This window comes from Bufo bufo, chromosome 7 (genome assembly GCF_905171765.1).
Source record: "Bufo bufo chromosome 7, aBufBuf1.1, whole genome shotgun sequence".
In the NCBI taxonomy this organism is placed as follows: domain Eukaryota; kingdom Metazoa; phylum Chordata; class Amphibia; order Anura; family Bufonidae; genus Bufo; species Bufo bufo.
The window spans coordinates 32,769,748-32,783,648 of NC_053395.1; the positions used below are offsets into that span (position 1 = coordinate 32,769,748).

Consider the following 13,901-nt stretch of genomic DNA (forward strand, 5'->3'; position numbering starts at 1 on the left):
AGGAGACGTCACTGGATGTAACAGGTGTGGTGCGGTATTCTACTGTATATAATAATCTCCATCCACATATCGGTTTCACGGTAGGGTTCCGGGGTGGATTGAGAATATGGCCCACCCTGTCGCATCCTGGCCCCAGACTTCAGTTCACACTGTGCGTGTTCTGAATTCTGGGGGCTCACACCCATCTACTATATTATCTGTACTCAGAGAGTTGTCACCATGTTATCTGTGGTGTTACATAGGACTGCAGGTGACATCTACTACATTATCTGTACTCAGAGAGTTATCACTGTGTTATCTGAGGTGTTACATAGGACTGCAGGGAACATCTATTACATTATCTGTACTCAGAGTTATCACTGTGTTATCAGTGGTGTTACATAGGACTGCTAGTGATCTACTACAGTATCTGTTAAAAGGGGCATGCCCGGGGAGGGGCGCAATTGGTGCTGGCAACCCACGCTAGCCACTGCTGGGAAGGGAGGGAGAGAAAAACAAAACTGGAAAAACCCAGGGTCTTCAAGGGGTTAAAGAATGTTGTTTTCATTGGGATTGTTATGTAATAACTTTTTACTCTTTTTTAAGTATATTTTTTATGTTCCTTCAAGAAGAAAAAAAAAAGCACAAAAATGGACAAAATAAATAAGTAAAGAGCGCGGGAAAGTGCGCTGAGGTAACTGAGCATTAGGTACAGCGCGACCTGCTGCATCAGCTGACGCGCTGTATCCAATCAGAAGCCGCCTCCGTCCGGCCAATAGCAGGTGAGGTGCGGCGTGACGTCACCGGTTGCCGACGGGGCGCGCTGTACAGGAAGGAGCGGAGGCTGTAGGTATAGACACTGCAGGGGGAAGGCACTGGGGCAGTGTAGACCATGTGGGACTACGACTCCGGGAATGGTCTCATGGATGCTGGGAGTTATAATTGCACACCAGCTGTAGCGTTCTGATGCCTTTCCTAAGTTCTCCATCTAGACGTAATGTTATGTTACATTGCAATAGGACTACAACCACCAACCTGCTAATGCATGCAGCCAGAAGTGGAGCTTTCGGTGGTTGTAGTCCTGTGGTTTAATCTGTGACTCCTGGTTTGCATGATGTGATGTCATAACACAGTGACCATGATGTAATAAACCTGGTGCCCTGGGATGCTGTCATTTCCAAAAAATGTCTTACGTTTTGATTGGGGGAGAGGGGGGCTCAGCCAATAGCAGGCTGCGACGGGGACGCTCGTACCCATCGTGACATGCCATTGGCTGCCTCCAGCGAACCAAACCCGTAGCCGTGTCCGACTGGGCCAGAATCGGTAAACTCCGGCAGGTTGTTCTGACGAATCCGTTAAATGGAGACGTGACCCTACCCTAAAGGGCTCTTCCTTCTTTTCCATTCTCAGGTTGTGACGGTGTGGTATTATCTGACCAGTATGCGCCCGGATCCACCAGACGGAGCAGATGCAGAGCTCGCTGTGGTCCCGGATCAGGTCCATATTGCCTCCTAGACTTGAGGAGTTCCCTCGGGAGCTGGGCCCGGAGGCGGATGGAGCCATTGCGCTATGTATGAAGGAGGCGGCGGCCTGTATCTATACGCCCGACCTGGGGCGATGTGGACAGCTGGGGGAGCTGATGATGGACTACAGCTGGGAGAAGCTGAATGGCTGTAACTGGAGGGACGTGTCCCGGGACTGGAGGACTGTCTATTCCTACGGCTGCCTGTTTAAGGTGGTCGGAAGCTGTGCGGGGCTGGCGTTCAATAAGGAGGAAGCTCTGCGCGTGTGCGACATGTCGTTACTCCTCGGGGCTGAGATCATGAACAACGCGATAAGTAGAATTATCCAAATTCTGAGTGATCCCCTCTCCAAGGACACGGTGGAGCCCCCGGAGTGTGCAACAGGTATATCCTCCAAGGATAGTGTAAAATAAATGGATACTGGTGAAGAAACCTTATGATATACCATCAATCAGAAATCCGTAGCTTTATTCTGGTGTAAAAGTACTTTTAAGCCTTAGGCAAATGAGCAGTTAAGTGCACTGAGGGCGGGTCCAAGCCCCTCTGTGCACCCTTGCTTCTCCTGTTTCTATCGACATCTCCTCCTTCTCCTTGACTAATTGGACCAGACAAGACAACTGTGCAGGAAAATGGTCTTCTCAATGGAGAGGGAGGGGGCAGGGTTCACAGAGAGGCTGGGACCCGCCCTTAAAAGTACTTTTTTCTCCAGAATGAAGTGAAAGGTATCATTACACTTGGCTGTGCTAACCCTACACAATTTAGGGGGGGGGGGGTTTTGTGTAAAATTGTTGCACGACCCCTTTTTTTTATGCCATTTTTTACGCTCTGGCCCCGGCAAATGTACTAATTTTACGCCTGAAAAAAGGCATAAAAGTCGCAAAAAAACTACGCCAGATAGGGGCTGGCGTAGATTTCCCTGCAGCTGCACGTACTACAAAAGATGCGCCTAATTTATGACTAGGTGCACCTCCCATCAAAAATTTGGCGCATCTTCCTGCAACAACACTCGCGGAAAAAAGACCGCCCAACAATGATGGCCTTAATAAATGACCCCCATTGTGCCTGGTGTAACTGGCAATTTCCTGGTGACTGACTCCCATCTGCAGCTGAGTGTTACTAGTTGGGGTGTGCATCCCTGCACAGTCTGACACTGGCGGCCCTGATTGGATAGTGTCAGACTGTGCAGGGACACACCCCCAACTAGTAACACCCAGGTAGCAATTCATACATAATCTAGTAGGAATAATAGAGGAACTGCACAACATAGAGTCGTAAGACTAGACGCTCCAGTCACTCCATTTGGAATATATTTATAAGGGCTCATGCACACGACCATATGTATCTTGCGGTCCGCAAAAAATACGGATGACGTCCGTGTGCATTCTGTATTTTGCAGAACGGAACATCTGGCCCCTAATAGAACAGAACTATCCTTGTCCGCAATGTGGACAATCATAGGACATGTTCTATTTTTTTGCGGAACTGAAACACAGACATAGGGAAACAGCATGCACACAGAGTAACTTCTGTTGTTTTTGCAGACCCATTAAAATTAATGGTTCCGTATACGGTCCGCAAAAAAACAGACATGAAAAGAAAATACGTTCGTGTGCATGAGCCCTTAAGCAGACATGTCAGGAGAGGTTATAACTCCTCTTTTAAAGTGGCTTCACCGTCTCATAAAGTGATGGCGTAGCTCTAGGATAATTTGCAGGGGGTCCGACCTCGGGGACCCTCACTGATTCTAAAAACCTGGCCACCTGCTTTGCGGAAAAACTGCAGCACAGCTCCATTAGGGTCCATTCAGACGTCCGTAGTGCATTGCGGATCCGCAATACACCCGGCCGGCACCCCCATAGAACTGCCTATTCTTGTCCTATTCCGGAGCCGCGGACTGGAAGATCGGCGGCGCGCTCCGGAAATGCGGATGCGGAGAGCACATAGTGTGCTCTCCGCATCCATTCCGTCCCCATAGAGAATGAATGGGTCCGCACCCGTTCCGCAATTTGCGGAACGGATGCGGACCCATTATACAAACGTGTGAATGGGGCCGGCGGGGATTTCCTGCACAGCGGGCGGCCGTGTGCACTGATTGAGAGCGGCGGCGCCGCCTCCATTCTCAGGTCCCTATGACCAGCAACACACTGGAAATCTACACTTAGTTAAAAAGCTGGAACCTACTTCATGACTGCGATCTGTTGTAGTACAAATCCTTCACTTTAATATTTGTTCCTTATGTTCCCCTCCTTCTGCAGTCCCGACCCACGAAAGACAGAAGAGGCAGAGAGATACTCAAGGAAATGAGTCGGAAAGCGAACCAAATGGCAAAATCGCTGAGGTAGTAAATCTTCTGGCGTCTCTGCCTTATGTGCGTCGTTTATTTCTCAGACGGTATCTGTGTATTCCGCCGGAGATTATACCATTATAATGAGCCAGCGCTTGTGCTTCTGTACAGAAAATACCCCGTCCGCTGACCCCGGCGCTGCATGTAGAGACCACCATACCAACTGTCCGCTGTCCCTCGCTGGAGCACTTCAGACACAATTACCTGATTCCTCAGAAAGCTGTAATACTGGAGGGGGTCATTGATCACTGGCCGTGCATGAAAAAGTGGAGGTAGGATGGCACTTATATGTATATTTCTCTTATATGAATATATCCCGGAGCTCAGGGCCTCCCCTTCTATTTTATGCTACCCTCAGAAAGGACACCTGATAAAGCTACTACTGGTGCTACATGTGTGGGGACTGATCACTAGAATTCTGGCTCATTATTCTTGTGTCTATACCCCAATAGTGTGGCGTACCTACAGAAAGTGGCGGGTTGTCGTACTGTACCCGTGGAGCTGGGATCCAGGTACACCGATGCAGAATGGTCTCAGAGTCTAATGACTGTGAATGAATTCATTAATAATTATATTCTGGATCAGGTAAGTGACGCGCGCCGTACACCTGAATACTCATCATCTATGTTCAGCTGCCCAGCAAAAAGATCAAGCGTTCTCCTATGTCCCAGCGCACACTGACGGACTAGTGTTGTAGGGGTGAGCTTGCGAAATCACAGGATGTTTGACACTGTCGTGAGTTTAAAGGGCACCTGTCAGCAGATTTTTGACCAGACGATTGTAGGGGCGGTGGCGCTTAGGGACTATAGCTCAGTCCCATTCGCCAACGCTGTTTTTAGAGTCTGTATGGCAGATGCCGTCGTTCTTGAGAAGTGAAAAAATGGCACGGCTTACTGTAAGCATATTTGACTGGGGGAAAAAGTGTTGCAGGTCAGGAAAAGTTTACTTTTTTACAAGAAATGTTCCCATTCACTGACCCCAAGCAGCGATGCTGAAGATGATGAGGAATTGAAAACATAGTATATGAGAAATTGGATAGTGTTCCATTATAGGTTTTCTGGACTAGTGCAGGGCAGTTAGGGCTCCTGCACACAAACGTATTATCTTTGCGTGTCCGTTCCGTTTTTTGGTTTTTTTTTTGCGGACCGCATATGGAACCATCCATTTCAATGGGTCCGCAAAAAAAACAAAAGTTACTCTCATGTGCATTCCGTTTCTGCATGTCCGTATTTCCGTTCCGCAAAACAAATAATAGAACATGTCCTATTATTGTACGCATTATGGGCAAGGATAGTACTGTTCTATTAGGGACCAGCTGTTCCGTTCCGCAAAATACGGAATGCACACGGACGTCATCCTTATATTTTGTGGATCGCAAAATACATACGGTCATGTGAACAAGCATCTTTCACTTTGGAGGAGCTGTCGTGACCCTGCATGGCATGGACAACCCATTGATTTCAGTAGGGACTGTGTAATGATTCATTGTTCCTGTGGAGGCGCTGCAGCGGAACTAAACACTTCCTGCACAGATTACAGCTGGAGGTCCGAGCAGCAGGAGAGCCCGTGATCAGCCCCTCAAGTCTAAGGCACCTTTCACACGGGCGAGTATTCCGCGCGGATGCGATGCGTGAGTTGAACGCATTGCACCCGCACTGAATACCGACCCATTCATTTCTATGGGGCTGTTCACATGAGCAGTGATTTTCACGCATCACTTGTGCGTTGCGTGAAAATCGCAGCATGCTCTATATTTGCGTTTTTCACGCAACGCAGGCCCCATAGAAGTGAATGGGGTTGCGTGAAAATCGCAAGCAAGTGCGGATGCGGTGCGATTTTCACGCACGGTTGCTTGGAGACGATCGGGATGGAGACCCGATCATTATTATTTCCCCTTATAACATGGTTATAAGGGAAAATAATAGCATTCTGAATACAGAATGCATAGTACAATAGCGCTGGAGGGGTTAAAAATAATAATAATTTAACTCACCTTAGTCCACTTGATCGCGAAGCCCGGCATCTCTTCTGTCTTTTCTTCAGGACCTGGGTAAAGGACCTGTGGTGATGTCACTCCGGTCGTCACATGGTCCATCACATGATTCATCACCATGGTAAAAGATCATGTGATGACCGGAGTGACGTCACCACAGGTCCTTTACCCAGGTCCTGAAGAAAGAATACAGAAGGAGATGCCGGGCTGCGCTATCAAGTGGATTAAGGCTACTTTCACACTAGCGTTCGGGGCTCCGCTTGTGAGTTCCGTTTGAAGGGGCTCACAAGCGGCCCCGAACGGATCCGTCCAGCCCTAATGCATTCTGAATGGATGCGGATCCGCTCAGAATGCATCAGTCTGGCTCCGTTTGTCCTCCGCTCAGCAGGCGGACACCTGAACGCAGCTTGCAGCGTTCGGGTGTCCGCCTGGCCGTGCGGAGGCAAACGGATCCGTCCAGACTTACAATGTAAGTCAATGGGGACGGATCCGTTTGAAGTTGACACAGTATGGCTCAATTTTCAAACGGATCCGTCTCCCATTGACTTTCAATGTAAAGTCAAAACGGATCCGTTTGCATTATCATGAACAAAAAAAAAATAAACAAAAATTTTTTTTTTTTGTTCATGGTAATGCAAACGGATCCGTTCTGAACGGATCTAAGCGTTTGCATTATAGGTGCGGATCCGTCTGGGCACATACTAGACGGATCCGACCTAAACGCAGGTGTGAAAGTAGCCTAAGGTGAGTTAATTTTTTTAAAAAATTTTTTTAACCCCTCCAGCACTATTTTACTTTGCATTCTGTATTCAGAATGCTATTATTTTCCCTTATAGCCATGTTATAAGGGAAAATAACGCGTGATTTTTCTCACACGAGTGTAAAACGCATTACAATGTTTTGCACTCGCGCTGAAAAATCGCGGGTGTTCCCGCACCGCACCCGCACATTTTCCCGCAACGCCCGTGTGAACCCAGCCTAAGGCTAGTTTCACACTAGTGTTAGACATCTCCAGCAGGCTGTTCCGGCGATGTCTCGCACTACCTGATACCCAGCGGCCCCATTAAGTATAATGGGGACTGGCGGAGATCCGTCCGCAAGCCGGCAAACAAGCCAAGAATCGGCCAGGCTAAAACTGCTGCATGCAGTCATTTTTTTCCAGCTGATTCCAGGCATATTTGTTGGGTTGCGGCCAGATCTCTGCCAGTCTGCATTATAGTTAATGGGGCCGGACGGCAACACGGTAGCGTCCAGCAGTGCCGGAATGCAGAGATATCCGCCAGGGAACAGCCTTGCCGGATCTAAAAGCACAAGTGTGAAACTAGCCTAACCCAGGAACACGCTTAGGCTTGTTCCCCATATGCATGAAACAAATCCGGCAGGCTGCGTGCAGCGGTATTTGTCCCGCCGTTCCTCTGCATATTTGCCGAGTTGCGGCCGGATCTCCGCCAGCCCCCATTATAGTGAATAGGGCAGGAAGGAATTCCGGCAGCGCATGGTAGAGACGGATCTGGCAGGCTGTTCCCGGCTGGAACAGCTTGCCAAATCGGTATAAAGAATATGTGAAGCAAGCCTAAAGGTGGGTTTAAACAAACCAATAATCGTTCAGGACCAGAACCCTCGTTCCCGATAATCTGGCCATCTAAATGTGCCACCAATCACCCGATGAATGAGCAAAGCGGGGTGATCTTGTCGTTTGTGCAGGAACCACCAATCATCGTTTCTGGCAGCAGATCGTGCTGTCTAGCTCAGAAGTCATGATTCTGTATGGGGGATGAGCGATCGCTATAGTGATCATTCATCCTCGTACAGTGAAGGAGATCGCTGTATGTAAATGCAGCGGTCTCCTTCACTGAGCGAGCAGCCGACTTGCTGCTCCATTGGCCCGTCTAAACCCGCCTTTACTAACGTGCAGAGTGTCCTGACTGTAATTGTATTGTCTAATTTCTTGCTTTATCTGTTTTTATCAGACGGCTCGCAGGGGATACCTCGCTCAACATCAACTATTTGAACAGGTAAATGGCTTTAATTATATCTAACGTTCTAGTATAGGAGATGTCCAAGTCTCCTTAGGCTATATTCACACAACAGTAAAAAAACACTAAAAACAGACACACTGTCAGTTTTTTAATAGCCATTCTGCATCCATTTTCTGGCCCCCTGTCTATATTTTATTGGCCATTTTGCATCCATTTTTCATGGCTGTGAAAATGTAAAAAAAAAAAAATGGGTGAACGTTTTGTTTTTCTGGAACATTCCAATACCCGCAGTGCCCTCAGTATAAATAATAGCCACCCCCCTGTAGTACCCCCATTGTCTATAATGCCCCTCACAGAGCCCCCTTTATATAAAACTCTGGGAACCAACCTACCTCTAGAACTGAGCTTTTGAAGTTCAGGAGACTGCACCGCGCATGCACGGTCGCCCTTCTTTTTTAAGGGAGTGCTGACCAGAGTTTGGCTATTTCCTGCAGTTCCATAGAAGTGACTGGAGCGGTGGCCACACACGCGCTGTGCGCTTCCCATTTCTGTAGGGCTTTTGAAAACAACCGAGCGCACTGCTTTGCTATTTTCAGTATTCCCTTAGAAATGAATGGAGCGCATGCGCGGTGCTCTCTTCGGAACTTTGGGTGCTCCATTCCATTCTAGAGATAGGTACACGTCCCAGAGGTGGAACTTGCACCTATCTGGCATTGGTGGCATATCCTAGCGATATGCCACCAAAGTTCAAGGCGAGACAACCCCTTTAAGGGAATTCTCCAGCAACCTTAAAGATGCAGAGGACAAATTTATGTAAAGAAGTATGCAGAGAGGTCACAAAATCTATCTCTGAAAAGTAGGACCCAACTGGGTTAAGGCAGGGCACAGATATTAGTCGTCAGACCCAAAGCCCCTATTAACCTGTAGATTTGGCTCGGGCGAATGTACGTATTAGGCCTCATGCACACGACCGTTGTTTTGGTCCGCATCCGAGCCGCATTTGCGGCTTGGATGTGGGCCCATTCACTTTAATGGGGCCGCAAAAGATGTGGACAGCACTCCGTGTGCTGTCCGCATCTGTTGCTCCGTTCCATGGTCTGCAAAAAAAATATAACATGTCCTATTCTTGTCCGTTTTGCGGACAAGAATAGGCAGTTATATTAATGGCTGTCTGCGCCGTTCTTCAAATTGCGGAACGCACACGGACGCCATCAGTGTCTTGCGGATCTGCAATTTGCGGACCGCAAAACACACAACGGTCGTGTGCATGAGGCCTTACTTGATGAGAGGGAAGGTTATGAGCGGCTGCCAGGCACTTATGGTCCTGCTTAAGTCCAGATACAAACAATGAACTAACAGATAAAATGGCGAGCATTGAGAGACCAAATTGTTGGTGTCATCTAATGTAGTGAAAGCAAGGGACCGACGCTCCTGCGATAACTGCAAATTCTTCAGTAATTTACTTTAGCAGAGGCACGGATTACAGCATGACGCCTTAAAAGGCTCATATTGAGCCGAAGCACATTCTGCTGTAATCCATGCCTCTGCTAAAGTAAATTCCTGAGAACCTGCAGTCATCACAGAAGTGCCATTGCCAATTTGGATGCAGACTTCGTGGACAGGACAATTTAAAAATTTCAGAAGTGCGGAGACTAGCACATTCTTTTTCCAGTTTTGTTTCTTAGGTCCCTGCACAACACCTTTAATATTTTATTACGTTACATCCATTTATTCAAGTGAAAGAGATTAGGCTGCAATACCAAGAACAGCCACTATACAATGGTCAGCGCTGTGCGTGGTCTACTATGTGGAGGCTGCAGTATTAGTCTGAGCGCAGCTGATTGACATGGGTGATAGTAGTTGGACGCCACTGATCTGATATCTATGGCCTGTTCTGAGGATAGATCATTAATTTTGAACGCCCAGAAAACCCCTTTGAATTTGGTAAAGATTGCAGGCAGCAGTAATGAGTGACATGCTGTTATGACTTTGTTTTCCATCTTGGGAACAGATACGTGAACTTAAGGAAGATATCGGTATTCCGGATTATTGCTGCCTCGGGGAAGGAGATGAAGATGACATCACTATTAATGCTTGGTTTGGACCAGCAGGAACAGTGTCTCCTCTTCATCAAGACCCTCAGCAAAACTTCCTGGCACAGGTGGGTTCCAATTTTTTTCCATATTACATTAGCTGGTCTTTTATTTTCTGTCCACTTGTCACATTAATTGAAGTGTTTTTTGTTTTAAATTTTTATAGAGACTATACCATTTAAATAGAAGCTGGCCTGGCGTAGATCCTGCCAGCTGAAGGGGGGGGGGGGGCTGCTTTAACTCCTCATTTCTCGCCCAGTTTCCTTGGGGGACACAGAAGACCTTGGGTATAGCTCACTACACTGACACTAAGTGAAGACTGTTAAGCCCCTCCTCCACAGCTATACCCTCAGCCTGGAGAGAGAGACTGCCAGTTTTTGCTTAGTGTCCAAGGAGGCAAGACACTCCCTGCTCTGCAGGGCTGTTTTCTCCTTGTTTTTAGTTTTTTGATTTTTACTTTTTCTTTTTCTTCCAGACCATCAGGGACAACAGAGACGCACTAGACCTCTCTGTTTCTCCCGGGGTTGAGCTGCGCCAGTGCCGGTCACCCGCACTGCTGCCTCCCCCACCGAAGGCAAGGTGGATCAGGGCAGCCTGCTCCCCTGCATCCCGCCAGCGCAAGGGTCGCCTGCACGCCAAGTCCCTCTTCCAGCGTCCTGCCAGTAGCTGAAGGGGCGACCCTGCTGGAACGGACCGAGGGTGAAGACGGCTGATGGTGAGAGATTGGTCGGTAACTAAGGACTACCCTTCGGTCATGATTGTCCTTAGATCTCCCACACCGGGACTGTAGAACACCTTCCTGTGGTGGCTTCATAGACATAGACTTTAGCCTGTCTTGTTCTGGCATCTGTCGGATGCTGGGCGGACCCTTTCGGTTCCTCCGTCTGTCCTTCTGCTCCCCCACTCCGGGTGAATACGGGACGACGTTGCTCTGGGGCAGACCGATCCAATTTTGCCGACCCTTCTGCCCGTGTTACTGGTCTGCGCCTGATCACATTAGGTTTTCTCCCGCTTGCCCAGGCGATTCCAGCGGGCACGCTAGTGTTCGCTCCTGGCCGTGCTTTGTCCAGGATCTGTTTTCGAACTTAGGGTTCTTACCTGGGGTTCTGTGGAAAGCTGGGCATTCCCCCACTCTGCTTTTCTCTCCCCATGGTTCTGTCTTTCTCCAGTCCGGCCTGGACCTGGGACTGGGACTCTGTTACTTGAAGTGTCAAGTGTCGGCGCTGTCATTCCTCTTCCAGCGTTCCCTGGCCCTCTTGGGCCTGTCAAGACCTTATTACACGGAGTGGCTCTTTGGTTCCTCTGTCCCGTTCCCCGGTACCGCCCTGGGAACTACATTCTGAGCTCTCGGCGCTCCAATCTTTCCCTTGGAGCCGTTACATAGGTTCTCCCTACTCCTTCTGTCCTGTACAGTGGTGTTTCTGTTGCCATCGTGTCTCTGACGGGTGTCTGAATGGCGGCCCTTCTTGTTCCAAGCTTCTGTCCGTCCCCAGAAAAGGGGTGTTCTCCATCCCGTCCCTTCCTTCCTTCTGAAGGTGGTATCTGCCTTCATCTCAACGAGGCTGTCGACCTCCCCTCCCCAACTCTGGGAACGGACGCTTCACCGATTGGACGTTGTTTGGGCCTCGCAGTTTTACTTGGAGGTCTCCGACTCTGGTCGATGCTCGGTCTCTTGTGTTGCCAGGAGGTCCGCGCAAAGGTTTGACGGCCTCCAGGGTGTTTTTTTCCTCCGCTTCATCAGAATGGCTATTACTGAGATTACCGCACTAAGGGCAGGGTTCTGCCTTTGGTGTCACTGTTCGTTTCACCAGAGCGGTCGGTGCCTCCTGGGCCGGAGGCATTGGGCTTCGGCCATGCAATTGTGCAGGGCGGCCACCGGTCTTCCTTGCACGCCTTACCAAGTTCTACAGGGTGCATACTCGGGCTTCGTCGGATGCTGCCTTGGGCCGCCTAGGTTTGCAGGCGGCGGTTCCTGGATGCCTTCGGGTGCTTCGCCTTGGAGCGGTGGTCCCTCCCCTCTTAGACTGCTCTCGAACGTCCCAAGGTTTCCTGTGTCCCCCCAAGGAAAATGAGCGAGAAAACGAGATTTTTGTATAACTTACCAGTAAAATCTCTTTCTCGCTCTTCCTTGGGGGACACAGCACCCACCCATTCATTGTTTTATTCTCCGCGGTTTCCGGATTTGGTTTACCCCGTTGGTTCCACTTGTTAGGCTTTGCCTTTTCTCACTACTTGGACACGCAACTGGCAGTCTCTCTCTCCAGGCTGAGGATATAACTGTGGAGGAGGGGCTTAACAGCTTTCACTTAGTGTCACGTCTCCTAAGGAGCTGAGCTATACCAAGGTCTTCTGTGTCCCCCAAGGAAAGAGCGAGAAAGAGATTTTACTGGTAAGTTATACAAAAATCTCGTTATATCGGGCTGGGTAGCAGCTAGAGATATGGGCCTAGTCTTTAAGACAAGGCCAGAATCACAGCATTATAACCTCCATATTGGGAGATATAGCAGTTAGAAATTGGGTCGGGAGTGAAAGCAGTTAAAACCTGCTTTCACTTTCAGCTGCTATCACTCCTCTCTGGTCTTGTTTTAAAGCTTAGACTGTCAGCTTTTAAACGAGACCTAGCTTCTACACAGCCCGAGATATGAGGAGATAAAGCAGCCCTCACCCTGCTGCTCAAGCTCTGCTTGGGCTGAACTGTCAAGTACTTTTCTCAAAGCACAAGCAGAGCTGCAGCAAAACTGTTAGGTGGTTAAAAGGGTATTCCATGATTTTATTACTTCATTTGTTATATATATTTTACTTGCTTTTCTCGTATACATACATGTAAAACGTTCACATATCTTTCTTATAAATGTGCAGTTGACCCCTGTCTACACCATAGAATGGTATACTCCATGGGTAAGATTTAAAATAACATGGCTGCTTCCTTCCGGAATCGGCGCCGCTCTTGTTCATGGTCTGGGTCTGGTATTCAAGTGAATTAGATTAATTCACAGTACCGGACCCAGCCCATGATCGAGACTGGTGCTATTTCTGAAGGAAGCAGCCATGTTTTTAAGTCTTCTACAACCCCTTGAAGAAATTGCCGGTTTACATCACTCTATGAGAAGTATCTGTAGTTGGATCTATGTAAAGTATATGATATATTATTTTATTTGTTGTAGATTGTAGGCAGAAAGTACCTCCGTTTATACTCTGTGCGTGAGACAGAGCGTCTGTACCCATTTGATAGCTCCCTTCTCCACAACACCAGCCAGGTAAGCGTCCTTCTCCTTTACAATGACCTTAGTTATATATTACAAGTCTAATAACAGCCTTTTTATCCATTTTAGGTCGACATTGAAAATCCAGACACGGACAGGTTCCCTGACTTTGCACAGGCCGTTTACCAAGAGTGCATCCTGTGCCCTGGGCAGATCCTCTTCATCCCAGTGAAATGGTGGCATTACGTTAAAGCTCTAGATATAAGTTTTTCTGTCAGTTTTTGGTGGTCTTGACCATGGATCATTACTTAAAGGGGTTATACTGGAAAAGATAATCATGGCTTATTCTCAGGATAGGTCATCATTTTCAGATCGGTGGGGGTCCGTGTCCCAGCACCCCCACCAATTTAACTGTTTCAGGGAGCCACTGCGCTCTATTGAACGATGCAGGCTACCGGCAGCTTTCCAATGACAGTGCCGTACATCGTATAGCGACAGTGCTTGGTAATGCAGCTCACCACCGTTGACATGAATGGGGCTGAGCTGCAACTAGGCCATGTGACCAATGTACAGTGATGTCACTGACCTAGGAAGAGGCTGCAGCACTCAAGGCCTCTTCTAACAGTTGATCGGCGGGGGGGTCCTGGGTGTCGCACTCCAGCACATCTAAAACTAATGGACTAGGGATGAGCGAATTTCATATTTTGAGATTTGTTTTCGGTTCGGGTTGTGGTATAATGTAATTTGCGTTATGGATTCCGTTACCACGGACCATAACGCAATTCCA

The 13,901-nt window shown here is 48.4% G+C and overlaps 1 protein-coding gene across 1 annotated transcript; it reads left to right on the plus strand.

The window, feature by feature from the left end:
- The first annotated feature begins 860 nt into the window (after positions 1 to 860).
- KDM8 (lysine demethylase 8) lies at positions 861 to 13,448 on the plus strand. The gene is made up of 8 exons (XM_040441251.1): positions 861 to 1,886; positions 3,758 to 3,840; positions 3,958 to 4,118; positions 4,299 to 4,431; positions 7,810 to 7,854; positions 9,830 to 9,979; positions 13,076 to 13,168; positions 13,244 to 13,448. The coding sequence occupies exons 1-8, from the start codon at positions 1,448 to 1,450 to the stop codon at positions 13,406 to 13,408; spliced, it is 1,269 nt and encodes a 422-aa protein (XP_040297185.1). The 5' UTR covers positions 861 to 1,447; the 3' UTR covers positions 13,409 to 13,448.
- Positions 13,449 to 13,901: the final 453 nt, after the last annotated feature.